The following is a 20,431-nucleotide window of genomic DNA, read 5'->3' as shown; positions in this document are numbered from 1 at the left end:
CAAAGAACACATCAACTGGCCTAAAGAGAAATGGAGGAATATTTTGTGGACTGATGAAAGTAAAATTGTTCTTTTTGGGTCCAATGGCCGCAGACAGTTTGTAAGACGACCCCCAAACTCTGAATTCAAGCTACAATTCACAGCGAAGACAGTGAAGCATGGTGGTGCAAGTATCATGATATGGGCATGTTTCTCCTACTATGGTGTTGGGCCTATATATCGCATACCAGGTATCATGGATCAGTTTGGATATGTCAAAATACTTGAAGAGATCATGTTGCCTTATGCTGAAGAGGACATGCTCTTGAAATGGGTGTTTCAACAAGACAATGACTCCAAGCACACTAGTAAACCAGCAAAATCTTGGTTCCAAACCAACAAAATTAATGCCTCGCAGATGTGAAGAAATCATAAAAAACCGTGGTTATACAACAAAATACTATTTTAGTGATTCACAGGATTGCTAAAAAAAGCAGTTTGAACATAACAGTTTTGAGTTTGTAGCATCAACAGCAGATGCTACTCATATTGTGAACAGCCCCTTTTCTACTTTTTTTTACTAATAGCCCAATTTCATAGCCTTAAGAGTGTGCATATCATGAATGCTGGGTCTTGTTGGATTTGTGAGAATCTACTGAATCTACTGGTACCTTGTTTCCCATGTAACAATAAGAAATATACTCAAAACCTGGATTAATCTTTTTAGTCACATAGCACTACTATTATTCTGAACACTACTGTAAGTACAAATGAGAATGTGTCAAAGAACATTCTGGCACCAGGCAGTGATGTATTGTTCAGGTACAGGTGTGTGTTTTCCACTTCCACTCAAAGCTGTGCATCATGTTGCAATATTCCATTCTGATCTTTTAGAAATAAGTCTGTCTGTGTTCCTCTCATTTCCACTTGAAATCCTGAAAATAGAATATTTCTAATCCCTGATTTTTACTCCTGCACATTTGTGCTGCTTTGAACAACATGCATAGACAGCTGTGTGTCTGCTTACCTTTACAGTTCCCCACTGGGGGCAGTGCCGCATACAGTATCAGAAAGACTGGATGGTGTCAGGAATTTTCAACCTGACAGCATAGCATTTTATTTCTGTGCTGAAATTTATCTGCAATTCTTGACAGTTGATGGAAACCTTTATTCAGTTTCCTCCAGGATTTTGCCGTGGTTCAAGCTCATTATGTAACAGGAGGTTATCCTCACGAAAGATTCATAGTAAAACAGTGGAAAGAACGCTCAATGTCAGTCCCCTCTTGTTTTATACCTGGAAATCATGATTTTGAAGACCATATCAAAAAATTAAATGGTAAAAACCCATATGGAAATGTCAAAAGTCTGTCATTGACAGGCAGCTTGTACGCTGTAAATGTCACCAGTTTCATGTGAAATAATGGACTTGTGACTGTTCAACTGTATTGACAACAGAACTTACCCAGTCCACGATAAGTATCTTACTGATGTTGAGCCTCTGCTGCAGTAGCTTTGCAGCTATGGCTACCGAGTTGAAGTAACAGAATCCCCTGCAAAAAAGTGAGACAGATGGAAACACTGGGTGATGGTGATTTTGAACTCCCAATAGGAGATTTTATTTTATATTTTTATCTCAGCTAAGGACATTTAAGTTTCAATTTTGTGGTCCTGTTTGTAGTTTAAATAATTCTTGCCAATTTTTCATGTTCTGAAAGTGCGTAAGGTGTTGAGGTTCACTGTCCCTGTGCCCTTTTTATGTTCACCTGCCCTGTCATGCTTTCCTGTTGTAAGTGGTCTCAGCCTCTGTGTGCTCCTCATCCCGTTGTCTGTAAGTAGGTGTGTGAGAGTGTATGTGAACGCTTTTGTGGTCAAGTCCTGGTATGTGCCAGCTGATTGTCTCAGCTGTGTGCAGTCGTCTTGCTTCCCCCCAGCGGCTGCGTGTGGTAGCTGTCAGTGTCTGTGTCTGTGGGCCCCACCCCATGTGATCTGGTATCAGGTCACCTTTGGTTGTGATTATGTTTCACTGTGCAGCATCTGGCTTTGTGCTGTTTGTTTGTTAGAGCATTCTGAATTTCAAAATGCTGCAGCCAGACTTTTGACAAGAAGCAGAAAGTCTGACCACATTACACCCATTTTGGCATCTCTTCACTGGCTTCCTGTCCCAGTGAGATCAGATTTTAAGGTTCTGCTACTAGCCTATAAAATTGTTCACAGACTGGCACCTCCCTACCTATAGAAGACCAAATTAAACCCTACGTACCGGCCCAGGCTTTGCGTTCTCAGGGTGCAGGACTACTTTGTGAATGAAAAGTCTGTGGGTCACAGAGTTTTCTCTTATCGTGCCCTTCTCTGGGGGTTGGTAAGATTAGACCTTACTTGTGTGAAGCGCCTTGAGGCAACCTTGTTGTGATTTGGTGCTATATAAATGAAAATAAATTAAAACTGAAATTTGTTAGTCTATATCAGAATGTTTCTATTCGGGTTTGTCTCATCTGCCTTTTATTTCTCTGCGTTTTTATCAGGTCTGAGTGTTTGGGTTTTGCACCATCAGTTTTCATGGTCCATTGCGTTCTGTTTTCTTTTTGTTTCCGAGTTATTTTTAGATTGTGGATGTGGGTTTTTGATGTTCAATTTTGGATTCAGTTTTATTTCCACGTTTCTCTGGATGGTTGTTTACTTATTAATATCTGGTGTCACTTTAAGACCATGCTGGTTCTCCAGTCAACTGTGGCTAATCAGTTCTTGCATATTTAAGCCACTCTGTCTTATGTGTCACTGCCAGTCGCTTAACATTCATCAGTCCTCCATCTCTGAACCCACTTGTCATTCGTCTGCACTTGTGTTTAGTTTTGTGAGCATTTCATCTCTGTGATTTTTGACAGTCGTTTTTTTTTTTGTTTGTATGTTTTTGGGGAGTGTTTTTTGTATTTTGCCACAGGGAGTGTTTTTGTCACAATTATATTCACCTTATTCAGGAAGTCAGGGTGGGCGACTCCATTTTGTCAAGCAACTTCCAGGTGTCACTGCGTCGATGATTAGCTACGTGGGAACACAGTACGCTAAAAGTGTCCGAACATGAGCAGCATTAATTGTACAGTTCGTGGGTGCCACTACAACTGGAAGAAGAGGAAACTATCACTTTCAGAACGATGTTTTGAACATGGAAAGGAGAGATCTGAGTGCTGTGGACCAGCATTTAACTTCTTCCCTCCTCCATTGAAAGATGAGGTGCTGGCTAAAGGTGCTGAATTTGAAAAATCCACCCAAACATCCCTATGTCTGTTCTTTTTATTTTATGGAGAAAAAACCCACACCACTGGATCTTTACCCAGAGAAATGGTTGGACTACAACACTCCGTTGAAGAAGCCACGGCAGATGCTAGTGAGACAAATGGGTAAGCTGTGTTTATAGCATTAGCTGCTATCTAATTTACTCATTTTCTGGCATTTGATACAACCAAACACTGGATGAAATAACACCATACATATATTAACATTACGTAATCTTGGCATTACAGTGGCACTACTTGTTGGGTAGTATTGAATGTGCGGCATGGAGCTTGTAGTTCCGCATAGCCAAACCGTCCACGCCGAGTGACAACACAAAGTAGTTAAAAATAATCAAGGGCCATTTTTTCATGTCATCTTCCCACTCTGTTATGACCGTGGGTGAGCCAGAGTCGATCCCTTTGAGCTTTTCAAAAAGGTTTTTGTTTCTACCTATGTAATATCTTCCATTCTATACTGAAAACACCGCTCACCAGAAATCCTAAGACAAAACGGAAATGCCTCTGTTGTAAAAGTGGGCGGGACTGAATAAGGTGAATACCACAACCACTTGAAAATTAAAGCTGTTTTTTCAATTAACCCTTTGAGTCCCGCTGTCTGCATCTTGTGGCCCACTCTTGACTCTTTGTGGCTTTAACCATAAAATAAGGGAACTTATAAAATAAATTTAAACTTGAGTAAAATATAGTATAAACAATGCCTTCATTTATAATGTGACATAACTATTTCAACAGATATGAAAAATATTAAAGTAATTTACTCCAAATCACCCAGCCAAGCTTTTAAGGTGTTAAAATCTATTTTACAGAAGAAAGAAGAGGGAGCAAAAGAGGAAGTACCAAGAAAATTTAATTTCCCATTGGGTCATTAATTAATAAAATTTTGACAGAGATCACATGCATCATTCATGAAAATAAAATTAATTAATTCATTTTCTGTACCCGTTTACTCCAATCAAGGGTTGCAGGGGGGCTGGAGCCTATTCTAGCAGTCATAGGGCATGAGGCAGGGTACACCCTGGACAGGACACCAGTCTATTGCAGGGCCACATACAGACAAACAAACATAGTCTCATCTATGGTCAACTTAAAGTTTCCCATTCACCTAACCTGTATGTCTTTGGAAGTGGGAGGAAGTGGGAGCACCCGGAGGGAACCCACATGAACAACAGGAGAACATGCAAACGTCAAGCAGAAAGGACCAGCAAGGGAGTGAAACCAGGAACTTCTTGCTGTGAGGCAACAGTGGAAACAACTAAATCACCGTAAATATGAAATCTTTCTGTTTTATATGGTTTTTACTGCCACTTCTCCTCCAAACTGTCACTGCACTGTTCCTTTTGGAGTGAACTTTATGATGTTAAAAGGTGCACTTACATTGGTGTGGCCTCCTCCGCGTGGTGCCCAGGTGGTCGCACGACAGCAAAACCATTCTGGCAGTGAACACACAACACATTACATGCAAAAAAGAAGGAAAAAAACACACACACAAATTTGTGGAAATAGAAACAGTTTTTAATCTCAGGCATTGATAGATGTAGAGGCACCTTACTCTTTTATCACACGTGTACTTCCATGCACAAGTACACAAGCAGACACAAGCATGATGTATCTGATGTTCATGATTTTATTTCTGTTGCCTGGATCCAACATAATGTCTACAGAAACATCCCTCATGAAAACCTTCCTTAGATAAAGACAGTTTTTAACAAGCAGAATAATTCAAATACTGACACAGAGACGCTAACTCTGGATTGGTTAAGGGGAGCTGTGTTCATGCACGGACGTGTGGGACTCATAACAGTTAAGGTCCCACCACTTTGTAGGGATATTAGATAAACGTTCGATCTGATGAGGAGTGAGGTGGGCCGGACTAATGATGTTGAATCAGCTGGTGTGGATTAGTAGCCAGCAGGGAGAATACTGTCGAGACAACAGCCTCAGCTGTTCTGAGGATTCCACAGTACTGTATGCACGCAGGTGTGTGTGAAACAGGGAGAAGTGAAACACAGGAAAACTCCAACTATGCATTAAAACAGTCACAGGTAAAGAAAATGCAAGAATTATGGAGAGAATTACCGAAGTGAAACTTTAAAATAACCACAGGTGTGAGTGAGAGTGTGGATGTGTTTGTCTGTCTATATGTGGTGCAGTGAAGGATTTGACGTTGTCCAGGGTGTGCCCTGCCTCTTGTCCAATGACTGATGAGATTGGCTCCAGCTTCCTCGTGACGCTAAATTGTAATACACAGGTATTGAAAATAAATGAATGAATGAGTGACTTATGTAACTAACTTAAACAGATTCACAGTTAGAGCCACATATACATCTGCTGGCCACTTTATTATGTACACCTTGGTAGTATTGAACTGGATCCCCCTATTCGAATTCAGAACTGCCTTAATTTCTTTAATTCTTCATGGCACAGGCTGAAGAATGCGCTGGAAACATTACTCAGAGATTTTGAAATCTGCATTACCAGATCATAAATGGTAAATCTGCATCAGACGCTCAAAGCGCTTTACAAATAATGCCTCACATTCACCCGATGTGAGGGTGCTGCCATACAAGGTGCTCACTATACACCGGGAGCAACTAGGGGATTAAAGACCTTGCCTAAGGGCCCTTTGTGATTTTTCAGTCAGGCTGGGATTTCAACCAAGGATCTTCTGGTCTCAAGCCCAATGCCTTAACCACTAGACCATCATGTCCCCATATGTGTTATTTTCTTTAACCCTTTTAGTTCTGCACTGGTTAAGACCATTGCCTGTACATAAGTGCATTAAACATCATATATATATGGTTAACTTTAACCCTCTGGATAAGTATATTTTATTTGAATCTGGGAAGTTGGTCTTTCTTCCTCAAGCTATTTGACATTACTCTTAGGAAATTTTGGGAGTCTACCAAGAGTTAAACACATATGTGGTGACAGACAACTAAAACAAACCTCTGTCAATATTTAAATATACATACGGGCCACACTCTATATCATGCTGTGGACTTGCTGCAGGTGGGCTGCTGTCAGCTGGCTGTTAAGGATCACCAGAGGCTCATCTGTGCGTACGTGCATGTATGTGTTAAGAAGATGAGGGTGAGTGAATTTCTATGGTTTATTCCTTGTTCCACTGAGGAAGGTGGCAGGATTGACATTTCAGTAACTGTATAAAAACTCAGACCGAGGGTGCGGACTGGTGGTACTATGATATCACTTCCATTGCGAGGTGGTAACGCCAAACTAAGCACATGCTTCTCTCTCTTAACCCCACTTTAAGAAGTCCAAGTTGGTCATTATTTAGAAAAGTTTAGTTTTTACTCTCACGTGTTGTGATCCATTTATCATTCCAGTAATGGCATGATCTTGCCAATCACAGAATGCATTATGAAGAATGAGCAAGCCATGATTTCTTCAGAGTAATTATGACCACATGGAGAAGGGATCTTGACTGGCAACACTCCCAGTCTCAGCCAATGTGAGTATCAGTGTGGCACACTGCCATCTCTCTGAAGAGTGTCATTAATGTGCGGTACGTTGGTGCTAAGCTAATGCTAAGCATGACTGCTGCTCTGCAGGTGGCTGTGGTGTAAGGCTAATAAAGCAGGTCTCTTAGGTGGGACTATTCGTCTAAGCAGTGCCCATGCGCTGAGCTTCCCTGCTGGGTTCAAACAGTAAGCAGGCACTTCCACAGACGCAGGAAAGGTGGCTGGTGGAAAAGGCATGATGGAGGTGGGGCTGTCTGTCTGCAGGGCGCTAACAAGGGCTGGGAGGATGGGTGGTGGTTTATATTACTTCTTCCTGGATTTGAAGGTGGGGATGGATGGTATGGGGGTACACTCATTAGTATTACTTCCAGGTAAACATTTTCATAGTCACTCAAGTGCACAGAGTAATTGCACTGTGTCCTGGTCTCTGCAGTTGTTGGTAAAAGAAGATTTATGGCTTTCTGAAAGTTAATTTAGAGATAAACAATGAACAGGGCATTATATTTCAAATTCATAGAAAAGCTGTTTTTTTGGGGGTAATCTACAACCCCTGGCAAAAATTATGGAATCACCAGCCTCGGAGGATGTTCATTCAGTTCTTTAATTTTGTAAATTAAATGGCAACTTTCTGACTTTAAGAAACACTATAAGAAATCAGGAAAACAATTGTGGCAGTCAGTAACGGTTACTTTTTTTAGACCAAGCAGAGGGAAAAAATATGGAATCACTCAATTCCTGAGGAAAAAATTATGAAAATCATGAAAACAAAGAACGCTCCAACACATCACTAGTATTTTGTTGCACCACCTCTGGCTTTTATAACAGCTTGCAGTCTCTGAGGCATGGACTTAATGAGTGACAAACAGTACTCTTCATCAATCTGGCTCCAACTTTCTCTGATTGCTGTTGCCAGATCAGCTTTGCAGGTTGGAGCCTTGTCATGGACCATTTTCTTCAACTTCCACCAAAGATTTTCAATTGGATTAAGATCCGGACTATTTGCAGGCCATGACATTGACCCTATGTGTCTTTTTGCAAGGAATGTTTTCAAAGTTTTTGCTCTATGGCAAGATGCGTTATCATATTGAAAAATGATTTCATCATCCCCAAACATCCTTTCAATTGATGGGATAAGAAAAGTGTCCAAAATATCAACGTAGACTTGTGCATTTACTGATGATGTAATGACAGCCATCTCCCCAGTGCCTTTACCTGACATGCAGCCCCATATCATCAATGACTGTGGAAATTTACATGTTCTCTTCAGGCAGTCATCTTTATAAATCTCATGGAACAGCACCAAACAAAAGTTCCAGCATCATCACCTTGCCCAATGCAGATTCGAGATTCATCACTGAATATGACTTTCATCCAGTCATCCACAGTCCACGATTGCTTTCCTTAGCCATTGTAACCTTGTTTTTTTCTGTTTAGGTGTTAATGATGGCTTTCGTTTAGCTTTTCTGTATGTAAATCCCATTTCCTTTAGGCGGTTTCTTACAGTTCGGTCACAGACGTTGACTCCAGTTTCCTCCCATTCGTTCCTCATTTGTTTTGTGCATTTTCAATTTTTGAGACATATTACTTTAAGTTTTCTGTCTTGACGCTTTGATGTCTTCCTTGGTCTACCAGTATGTTTGCCTTTAACAACCTTCCCATGTTGTTTGTATTTGGTCCAGAGTTTAGACACAGCTGACTGTGAACAACCAACATCTTTTGCAACATTGCGTGATGATTTACCCTCTTTTAAGAGTTTGATAATCCTCTCCTTTGTTTCAATTGACATCTCTCGTGTTGGAGCCATGATTCATGTCAGTCCACTTGGTGCAACAGCTCTCCAAGGTGTGATCACTCCTTTTTAGATGCAGACTGACGAGCAGATCTGATTTGATGCAGGTGTTAGTTTTGGGGATTAAAATTTACAGGGTGATTCCATAATTTATTCCTCAGAATTGAGTGAGTCCATATTTTTTCCCTCTGCTTGGTCTAAAAAAGTAACCGTTACTGACTGCCACAATTTTTTTTCCTGATTTCTTATAGTGTTTCTTAAAGCCAGAAAGTTGCCATTTGAAATGACTTTAGTTTGTGTCATGTCTGTGATCTGCTTTTTTTCTACAAAATTAAACACCTGAATGAACATCCTCCGAGGCCGGTGATTCCATAATTTTTGCCAGGGGTTGTATATGAATTTCTGAATTCTTTTTTTCAGATAATTTTCACAGAATATTAGTTTTCTCCGCTTTGCACAATTTGTCATTGCTTTTTGGCACTTGGTTTCCAACTGATAACTGGAAGATAGACAGGCATAAAACTGGAACCTCCATCCAATTTTGGTGGTGTACGTAAATCCATAACAAAAAAATGAGAGTGACTGAGGCACTTTTGACTGAGATATAATGCAAAATGTACACCAAATGGCTTTTCAATATTAAATTCAAATGTCCACAAAATCCACAATCCAGATCACATCTGGATCAAACTTTGTCAGGCAATACTGAGCGCCAGTCTGCACCTCACTTTCAAATATGAGAGTGATTGAGGCATGTTTGATTAAGCTATAATGTAAAATATACATTAAATGGGGATTTCAATGTTAAATTTAAATGCCCACAAAATCTGTAATCTGGATGAGATTCAGACAGTCGATAAAGGATACCATCCTACATAATGCTCTCAAATATCAAAGAAATTTGACCTCTTCTGACAGTTGTGTTCAAGGACAGGGATTTGTCTGATTTCATGAGATTTGACCTATGACCTTGTAAAGTGAATCAGATCTTGCCTATCAGATCTTGCCTATCAGGATATGAATCCTCTGTAAAAAATTTCATAATGATATATGAAAAATTGTGGGTTACAGGCTGTTCACAAACAGGACACAACATAACATAACCCCAGAGGAAACAAACATATACAAAATAAAAGCCACACAAAATGACAAAGTATTCTACACTCACTGTGATCTGGTGACATCTTGTCTGAAAGGAAATCCTTTGACAAAAACTACAGATTTTGTTTATTTCTATTTATGTCCAGAGATCAAGGATCCACCATGGAGATTTTATTTAGGTCCATGACCAAATTCATATTTATTTACTTTAAGACTCAATAAAATGTTGTTGACATAGAAAACATGTAAAGCCTACTTTTAGTACACAGAAAATTCACAAGGGGTATCGATAATGGAATCAATAAGGAATTGGATCAATAAGCGGAATCAATAATAGCATCGAGATCGATAAAATCTTATCAATACCCATCCCTAATCAGGACTGACCTTCAGTTCTCCTGATGCCACCTTGAACACCAACTCCACCACCGAGCCCACAGCTAGACGTGCTGCGCTTGATGAATGGACCTCATTCCAAATGGTGTCGCTGTCCACCTGGAAACACACAGTTACAAGTTACATTTTAGAGATTATACATTATACAGTCACAAGCAGCAGTGGCCTCCAGTGGCCATCAAGATCCTGCAATTAGCAACAAAGCTTCATAAGTGACTTGGTAGACCTGTGTGTCTTTATTTCTACATTTTTATTTTCACTGGGTGTTGACATGAACACGACATTTTGATCTTAGGTTTGATCTTAGGTCCCTGTTACAGCTTGACAATTTAACCGTATGCTGACCATATTAAAAACATTGGCATAGGCAAGTGTACGTCTAATATGTTAATGCATTGTCACACCTTGATGATTTAGCCAGCGTATGCTGACAGCCCAATTTTTACTGAGCGGTCCAGGTCAGTACTGCACGGTATGGTGCGGGTCGGAACAGTTAAGTCCGACTTGGTTTGCATTTCCACCCCCAGCAGAACCCTTATGTTTGGCAGGTAGTGCACATAAATATTGACGAGCACGTCATCGAGCACATGTACACTGTCGGTCGGCTTCTCTTTTTCACACGGAGGCTAAACAGAGTAATTCAACATATCTTAAATTTTATTTTATTTTATTTTTCTCTTGGTGGATAATGGGGCTTATTTTCATTGCGTGCCGACTGCTGAAAAATTGACTGATGCCTGTAGTGACGTGAATGAATGAGGCACTGTGACTCTTTCAACTTTTAAAATAAGTTAATTTTCTTGTTGTGGCGTAAAGAGCCGGTGTTCTCTAGTTCAGGCTGAGAAACGCACCAGGAGCAGACAAACACAGAGGGACTTCTTTTACAATACATCATTTCTTCAGCCACAACAAGGAATTACAGCATTTTCAGATGTCGTTTTCTAAAATCAGGACACTTTATCTGGATAGGTTTTTGTCAGGCTGTGATGATGAAACCGACTGAAACAAACAGGTAAGATAAGACTTTGTATTTACTCCATGTGTGAATGGTTTTATTATTTGAAACAGTCTGAACTGTTCATATGAGGACTGCAACTTTCAGTTTTTCAGCCAATCAATGCACAACATTAATGGATGTATTTCCACTTATGAGTAAGTTATAAGACCATGTGTCAACAATCGCATAACTTACCTACAACTTATGTCCCGCATATGTTGGACATATCAGCCATACGTTGGCACACATCAAAAATATTGTGCATGCCCAAAATTGTTCGAAGTACTCGCTGTATTACGACCTATATCAGCATACTTCAATGTGCTCTTAACTTACTTACAAAACTTACCCATAACTTATTAGACATATGCCAGCGTATGCCAGAGTTTTTAATATGCTCAGCATATGCTGGCTAAATCGTCAAGGTGTGACAGGGGTATTAAGTCTTATGTTATTAAACTCTTACTGCATTTGTTTTTAATCAATGTAGGAGTATTGCAATGATTTTGTCATGCTTGACCCTGGCTCGGGGTTTAGGTCCGGGTTTCGAATTTATGTCCTACATGGTTTTCTGGTTTTTGTTTTCATATGTTTATATTTTCTCTTGTAAATCTCAGTTTGTTCTGTTGTTTCTGCTTTGCTTTGATTTCTAGGTAGTCACTGGTTCCATTTTTTATCTTATCATTTTGTTTCACATTTATTTATTCTATAGTTGGTTTTTGTATTTGTTCAGTCATAGTTCTTTAGGTTTCTTTAGTCTTAGTTTTGTTCTGTTTATCACAATTATGGTATATGCTTAGTCACAGGTTTTTGTTATTATTTATCTTTGATGTTGCTTATCAGTTTACGTTCCATTTGTCATTTATTGTATTATTCAGTTGTCACCTGTTTTGTCTTCTGTTCAATCAATAGTTTGTTTTGCCATTTTTATTGTACCAGTTCCATTCCAGTTTTAGTTTTAATCATTAGTTTTCTGGTTTTCACCTTTTTTGATTTGTTACAGTAGTTCTTATATTTTCCCTTTTTGTTTTGTTCACATTCATTTTTGAACACGTCATGTTTCTCACAGTTAGTTTTTCGGTCACTCACTTCTCTTGTTTTGGACCGCTTTGTTTTACCCTCTCTCACTCTCTTGCCTTTCTTCTCTCTTCTTTGTTCACTTCACCACACCCCTTTCCAGAAGTTTCCACACACCTGCTTCACATCAACCTGATTAGTTTACTCCTTTTTAAAACCCTCATAGTTCCACAGCTCATGCCCGATTGTTGACTTTGTTCACTTTCTCGCCTCTTGTTTTTGTCCAGTGTGCTCTTGTGTATTCTGACCTTGCTTTTGTGCTCCGACCTCCACCTTGTTGTATCCTGAACTCCACTTGTATTTTGACTCTGCCTTTGTTTTTGCCTGCCTTGTCCCTCGACGCCGTGTGAACAAGCCCTGCCTGGTTTATGGACCACGTCCCAGCCTGTACCATGTCTGCTCTTATGGCTGACTACCTGTGTACCGAACCCAATGCCTGGTTTCAAGATAAAGCCTTTTCTTCATCTAAACCAACAATGCCTGTGAGTCTGCATACTACTGCTTCCGGTTCCAGCCTACCACGAGCCCTGCCAGATTTACCCATTGCTGTGTTTTAATGACACTGAAACAAAGACATGATTAGATTATTATTGCACGGTTGAGCCTGCTTTAGTAAGGAATCACTGCAAAACCTCCAGTTGGTGTAAAACTGGGCTGCTACACTTATTTGTAGAACTATAAAGTTGTAGCATATCACACCTCATCTCCCATGTTTGCAGTGGCTACCGATTCATGTTAGAATCAGTTTTCATATTTTCTTATTAACTCTCAAAGCATTTCACAGCATGGCATCCAGTAATACTGCAGAGCTTTTAAGCCCATATGATCCTGTAAGAAACATATAAGGGCCTCCACATTTGCAGTCAGAGCACTCAAGCTTTGGAGTCACCTTACAAGAGGATCTGCTTCATAGTCTTTAACTGTCTAAAACTCATCAAGAGTCACATTTCTATTGTCAAAGCTACCCTAGATACAGCTATGTTTCCCACAACTTGATTCTAAAATACTTTAATGGGCTTTTTACTCTGACAGTACACTTTCAATTTACCAATAATACCAAGTCATTTTTCTTACATAACAGCACCCTTGACCAGTGATGCCGGTAACATAACACACCCATGACCAGTGACTTAGTAACGCGTTACTCTAATCTAACCACTTTTTTTAGTAACAAGTAATCTAAAGCGTTAATCTTACCGAATCAGTAATCAGATTAAAGTTACTACTCCAAGTCACTGTGCGTTACTATTATTTTTGCATTGTGGGTTGATAGCAGCATTAAACTTGGTCCATGGGAAGGGGGTTGGGGTTCGACTGAACTGCCCACTTTAAGCGAGCTGTGAGCTTTTCATCCGCAGTTTTTTGCAGCAGCTACGACTCATACTCACCTCTTAAAGCGCGGTGACAACAGCACACCTGCACTGAGCTTTACAAAGACATTGTTATGCTTTTTTTCTCCTTTATTTAGAATTCTGAGCTGAGCCACTCCGTAGCTGCTCGTTTAAAAACAGCTGATCCTCTGCGACACGTCAACAACTAACACTATTTTCCACTCAAATGCACCTAAACTCTCTTTCTGAGGAGCACATGATGTGAAAATGCAATAAAACTTTCTTAAATGTAAATCTGGTCATGTTTTATGCATAAATAAATGTTATCCATTCTTTGTGCTGAAATGCCAAAGCAGGGGTGAATCCAGATGGAATGGGGCGAGGGGCAGGGATGTGCCCCCCCCACAACACCCCTAGATTAAAGGTCCAGTTTTGAAGCCGTTTTTTTTATTACAACTACTAATACTACTTTTGACAAGTAAAATGTTTAGAGAGAATTTAAATGTTAGAAAAATGTTAGAAAGAATTTAATAGCTACATTTATAAACAATGTAGGCTAGAAATTGCACGTTTTACTGTTACAGTGCTGTCAACAGTTAAATATGAGGTCAAGAAAGAGGTCTTTATTTTACTTTTTATAAAATAAGTATTTATTTTCATTGAATTCAAGAAAGGGTGACTATAAAGTGAGTTTTGGCAAAACAGGTATCATTGTCATGTTGAGGTGGCAGAGGGTTGTTGTCAGCAGCTGGGGAAAGTAACTAAAAAAGTAACTAGTAATCTAACTTAGTTACTTTTCATCATCATCATCAATTTTATTTATATAGCGCCAAATCACAACAAACAGTTGCCCCAAGGTGCTTTATATTGTAAGGCAAGGCCATACAATAATTACGTAAACACCCCAACGGTCAAAACGACCCCCTGTGAGCAAGCACTTGGCGACAGTGTGAAGGAAAAACTCCCTTTTAACAGGAAGAAACCTCCAGCAGAACCAGGCTCAGGGAGGGGCAGTCTTCTGCTGGGACTGGTTGGGGCTGAGGGAGAGAACCAAGAAAAAGACATGCTGTGGAGGGGAGCAGAGATCAATCACTTATGATTAAATGCAGAGTGGTGCAAAAAGAGAAAGAAACACTCTGTCTCCCTGATCCGAATTGGGAGCTGGTTCCACAGGAGAGGAGCCTGAAAGCTGAAGGCTCTGCCTCCCATTCTACTCTTAAAAAACCTAGGAACTACAAGTAAGCCTGCAGTCTAAGAGCGAAGCGCTCTATTGGGGTGATATGGTACTATGAGGTCCCTAAGATAAGATGGGACCTGATTATTCAAAACCTTATAAGTAAGAAGAAGAATTTTAAATTCTATTCTAGAATTAACAGGAAGCCAATGAAGAGAGGCCAATATGAGTGAGATATGCTCTCTCCTTCTAGTCCCTGTTAGTACTCTTTCCAAGTGAGTAATCAGTAAAGTAACTAAGTTACTTTTTCAAGGAGTAATCAGTAATCAGTAATTGGATTACTTTTTCAAAGTAACCGTGGCAACACTGCCCGTGAGCATAAAGGCAGTAATGGTTATAGTATTCTGAAATTTAACCCCAGTGAGATTGACCTTCACCAAAATGACTGAACCCAAGTGTGTAACACATTTGGTCCAAACTGTGTTTGAATTCAAAATCCTTTGCAAAATACAACAGAGGTTGCCTGAGTTTCGTGTACTTCCGCCTTGTGCGTAAAAATACGTGTCTCATCCGGGCAACTAGTCAACGCACTCACTGGTCCATGTCCTCCTCCGCTCGCACTCGTGGAGGAGGAGGAAGCGGACCAGCCAGAATTAAACATGGGTTCTGATGTCCTGCTATCAAAGTTAACCAGGAAACGCACGCACACACACACACACACACGCACACACCTTCAACCGCTCAGCCCAATTAAGGGTCGTGGGGGGCTGGAGCCTATCCCAGCAGTCATAGAGCGCGAGGCGGGGCACACCCAGGACAGGACACCAGTCTGACAATTGCAATAAATTCTATCTAGGATAGGACTACATGTGTGCCATAAAAACAAGAGTTATTAGCATTTGTAGAACAGGTAGAGGACAGACATGAGGATCTTGCAGAAATTGACCATGAGAAGTGTGAATAAACGTAGAGAAGCTGACACTCGACATCCACTGACAAACATCCAGCTTTCAGTTTGTAGAATTCAGCGAAGGACCTGGGAGGCTAACAAACAAATTCCCTGCGTATACATTTGTGTTTCTCTTTCATTGCTTCTTATTTGTATTTATGCTGTAAAGCATTTTTATAACATTCATTTAGTACTTTACAAAAAAGCTGAGTATTATTATTGGATTTATTGAGTTGTTTCACAAATCAGAAAAAAGTCCAACTGACTGTCACTGTGTACGTCTCTGTGTGTTTGACTATGCTAAATCACGGCCCAGCATTCATTGGAAAAGCCTGATTAATGCTGAGGCACGGCCGAACCTCAGCACAAATCACAGCAGTGCACATGGGCATCCACGCATACACATACACACACAAGCCAAGAGTACCACAACTCTGCATATGATTGATTGTAAGCAGAGGCGTGCTCAGGATAATATACACACCCTGTGTCAGACATGACAGATACTGCTGGCAGATGGAGCACATGATAAACACAGAGGAGAAAAAAGCTGGCAGAGGAAAAGAAGAAAAGGAAGGTTTGTATGTTGATGCGTTTGAACTGTACACATATGTGGAGCTGCCGTTGCCAAGACTTTTACTGAAGAGTTCTGATGTAAACCTGAAGCTCTCCTACTTTGAATGCACAGCGTTCATCTTCCACTCACCCATTCAGCCGGACAGCTGCCATTTTCATCCATACTGATGTTTTTCACTCAGTCAACCACTCAACTGCTACATTAACCTGTAGCCACCTAGTCTACTGCTCACTCAATCAACCGGTCAGTACAGTCAACAGCTCCTTAGCCGTTGGGACCACTTTGATCTCGTCTCCACTGACAGAAGTGAGGAAGACTCAAGGATTTCATAATCAGATCCACAGGGAAGAAAAGGCTGCTAAGAAGTATGCTAAGAAGGACTGGGACATAAAATGAGACTAGGGTCCATTTACAACACATTAAATACAACTGAAAAAAGAAAGGAGGAAGCATTTGCTACGAGTGAGTGATGGAGCTCAGTGTGACTATGGAGAAAGAGAAAGCTTTGAAAGATTCTGTTTGTGGTACTGTAAATGTGTAAAGGCTATGTTGGGAGATGATCACCTGACAGTTTCCTTTCATACTCTAAAGCCGAGGCTATAAATGTACATAAACCTCACCTAAAATGTCCAAACTCAATTTTACCAACTCAGAACTTCATGTTACCAGCTCGTTCTTTTCCATATCACGTTAATCGGTAAGATTATTCGCAATATCAGATGTTTAGTGAGTCAAAGCTTTACATGCACCAAGCTGACTGCCTCGCTGTAAGAAACATAACAGATTCCAGATGATTCCATAAAAATCCAGAAAGTGATATAATTATTTTAAGTTTCTGAATGACTCACAAACATAATTAGGAATTACTTGGTAGATGAATGACTGCAGTTACCGGGCAGATCTAGAATCAGTCTGTGTCAGAAAACCTACAAATTTCATTGAACTTGATCAATTTTTCCAAGATGAGTGGTCTAATATCCAGCTGCCAGAAACTTGTTGACAGTTATGTTCTAAGGGACATTCAACCAGTGGCAGCTCAAGAAAAATTTCTCGGGGGGGGGGGGGGGCAATTTTTCTGATAATGATTAAGGTGACACGCTCAGAAAATACATTAAAAGACAACTGTTTGTTAGTTGTTTAACTCATACAGCAATATCTCCACTAGATGGCAGCAACAGAAAGATTCCCCTCTAGCTACATATATTACAGGTGGAAAGATATGGAAGAAAGTTGCATCCAGGAATGTTCACAAGCAAAATGTTAATAAGTTAACCTAATTATTCACACTGGGAGCAACTGGGGATTAAGGATCTTGCCCAAGGGCCCTTAGTCATTTTAAGATGGAAAAGGGCTGTATAGGTGTGTGTGTGTGTGTGTGTGTGTGTGTGTGTGTGTGTGTGTGTGTGTGTGTGTGTGTGTGTGTGTGTGTGTGTGTGTGTGTGTGTGTGTGTGTGTGTGTGTGTAATATTCTCAGGTAAAGTGAGATGATCTGGGTTATTTCTTTTGCATATGTCACAAAGGTGCTAAACAAGCTGTGACATAAAGTCATCGTAAATCAGGAGAACATCTTTGAAAACACTCATAGAATTGTGGGACTTTGGAGATGTTATGAAAAAGGTAATTTTGCACAATATGAGGTCTGTTAGAAAAGTATCCGACCTTTTTATTTTTTTCAAAAACCATATGGATTTGAATCACGTGTGATTGCATCAGCCAAGCTTGAACCTTCGTGCGCATGCATGAGTTTTTTTCACGCCTGTCGGTTGCGTCATTCGCCTGTGAGCAGGCTTTGTGTGAGCACTGGTCCACCCTCTTGTCGTTTTTTTATTGTGAATAAATGTCTGAACGATTTGGAGCTTTGCTGCATCAATTTGTTTCCAGAAACTGTGAGAGACCTCCAAGTGGACACCGTTCGGAAAATTAATATGGCTTTCAGGGACGATTTTATGGGGATTATACAGAATAAGGAGTGTTACTGCTGTTTTAAGGACGGCCCACAACTGCTGAGAGCGCAACGCACTCCCAGCGCTGATCGACTTGCTCAGACCCCGCTGAACAACCAGATCATTTCCAACATGAAGGCTTTGTTGATCCGGGACCTCATCTGACTTTCACAAAAAGGCAGAAGTCGTGGACATCAGCACTTTTTCGGCACATTCCACTGTTACAGGAGTTTTTTTCATGGAAAGAAAAGCAGAGGGACACGCCACGGAGCCGTTCATTACGCGGGACAAAACCACCTCGGTGTTGGTCTCACAGGACGGCTTAAAGGTGGATTTCAGATGGATTCCGGTTGCTTTTCAATCATGTGATTATCCAATTGTAATTGTGCATGAGCTGGACCTGCCCCAACATGTCCTGGAAGGCTTCATCACGGCGTTGCTTTGCGCCATGCAGCTCCACCGCGACGCGCGGAATTCCTCCGCACATCTGTCTCAAGACAGCGTCCAGTGTAGAAATGAACGGCACATTCCGCTGTTACAGGAATTTTTGTCATGGAAAGAGGAGCGGAGGGACACGCCACGGAGCCGTTCATTACGCGGGACAAAACCACCTCGGTGTTGGTCTCACAGGACGGCTTTCAGGTGGATTTCAGATGGCTGTCGTTTGCTTTTCAGTCGTCAACAAAGCCTTCACGTTGGAAATGATCTGGTTGTTTCAGCGGGGTCTGAGCATGTCGATCGGCGCTGGGAGCGCGTCGCGCTCTCAGCAGTTGTGGGCCGTCCTTAAAGCGGCAGTAACACTCCTTAATCTGTATAATCCCCATAAAATCGTCCCTGAAAGCCATATTAATTTTCCAAACGGTGTCCACCTGGAGGTCTCTCACAGTTTCTGGAAAAAAATTGATGCAGCAAAGCTCCAAATTGTTCAGACATTTATTCGCAATAAAAATCAGACGAGAGGGGTGGACCAGTGCTCACACAAAGCCTGCACACAGGTGAATGACGCAACCGACAGGCGTGAAAAAACTCACGCATGCGCAGGAAGGTTCAAGCTTGGTTGATGCAATCAAACGTGATTCAAATCCATATGGTTTTTGAAAAAAATAAAAAGGTCGGATACTTTTCTAACAGACCTCATATGACCCCTTTAATAAATATCTTACTAGCTCCAAGACCATTTCATTTTTAAATATGTTCAATGAACGTTAAAATCTGGATGGAAAAACATGAATCAAACATTTTTAAACTGTTTTAAGTTCATTAACAATTGTTACAAATGGGATAAAACAATGACAGTTGTTAAAGCAAGTTAACTTTGGTATGAAAAGTTTTTAACATGTACTTATGTCTCTTTACGCAGACAAAACATTAACGAGGCTGTTTTAACCACATAAACATGCACTGAGGCTGCACTTGGTGCTATTTAAAAAAAATTAAATAGTTTGGAATATGGTTTTGTTGTTTAAACTGTGCAAAAAAAAGTGTGTAAAGGCACAGACATCTAACACAGTAATTTCTCTCAAAAACACTTCATCAAGCAAAGTGTGATTAATCACGATTTAAAATAATGAGTTCAGTGCGGACGGTTCCCGGTTCACATCCCACCCCTTCCATATTTGTCCACGCAATGTGGCGTTGCATCAGGAAGGGCATCCAGTGTAAAACTTGTGCCAATTCAACATGCAGATCCACCTCAGATTTACTGTGGCAAACTGAGTGCAAACAAGGGAGCAGCCGAAGGGACTTACTGTTTAAAATAAAATAAATGATAGTAAAAACAAATGGTTTGTGTGACGGTAACACACTCACCAGCAGAAACATCCAGCAGGGAGAGAACCCCACCTGTCTCGTCAGTAACTCCACTTTTTAAGCTTGGAGTCTGAAGCTCTGAGCTTCTCAGGTGTTTTGAACGCAGCATTGATGGACACCACAGCTCGAGGTTTTCACAGTTGTGTATGATGTAATTACGTAACGTGCTGTGCACATCCGGAACCCATACAGATTGTGTTGAAAGCTCGATTTTGTGAAAAATACTGATTTTACATGAGAGTCTGGAAAAGATGTGGTGGTTCGATTTTCAACCTGACTGGAATCGCCTCAGAATGGGTGGGGCCTGAGTGGACAATGACATTCAGAGGTGGATCATATGGTCTAGAACACTGATAACCACTGTAACGGGGTAGACACAGACAAAAGAAACAGTCCCTCCTTTGGCTGTTGAGCAGTGAGTCTCCCAAATCACCCTTATGCTTGAGGTTTATTCCTTAAATCATCAGAGGGAGTTTTTCCTTCCAACTGTCGCCTGCTCTCGGGGTTGGGAAGGTTAGCCCTTACTTGTGTGAAGCGACT

The 20,431-nt window shown here is 40.7% G+C and overlaps 1 protein-coding gene across 2 annotated transcripts in view; it reads right to left on the bottom strand.

Moving 5' to 3' along the window:
- The window catches only part of hdac4 (histone deacetylase 4), a 437,614-nt gene that overhangs the window by 59,994 nt on the left and 357,189 nt on the right, over positions 1–20,431 (bottom strand). For both annotated transcript variants that reach the window (XM_034186647.1, XM_034186648.1), the window contains 3 exons: positions 10,026–10,133; positions 4,644–4,699; positions 1,442–1,529 (listed from right to left, as the gene is read on the bottom strand). In XM_034186647.1, coding sequence (XP_034042538.1) covers positions 1,442–1,529; positions 4,644–4,699; positions 10,026–10,133 — 252 coding nt within the window. The remainder of the gene's footprint in view (positions 1–1,441; positions 1,530–4,643; positions 4,700–10,025; positions 10,134–20,431) is intronic.

This window comes from Thalassophryne amazonica, chromosome 14 (assembly GCF_902500255.1).
Source record: "Thalassophryne amazonica chromosome 14, fThaAma1.1, whole genome shotgun sequence".
Lineage (NCBI taxonomy): Eukaryota > Metazoa > Chordata > Actinopteri > Batrachoidiformes > Batrachoididae > Thalassophryne > Thalassophryne amazonica.
This window is presented reverse-complemented; position numbering and strand designations above follow the sequence as displayed.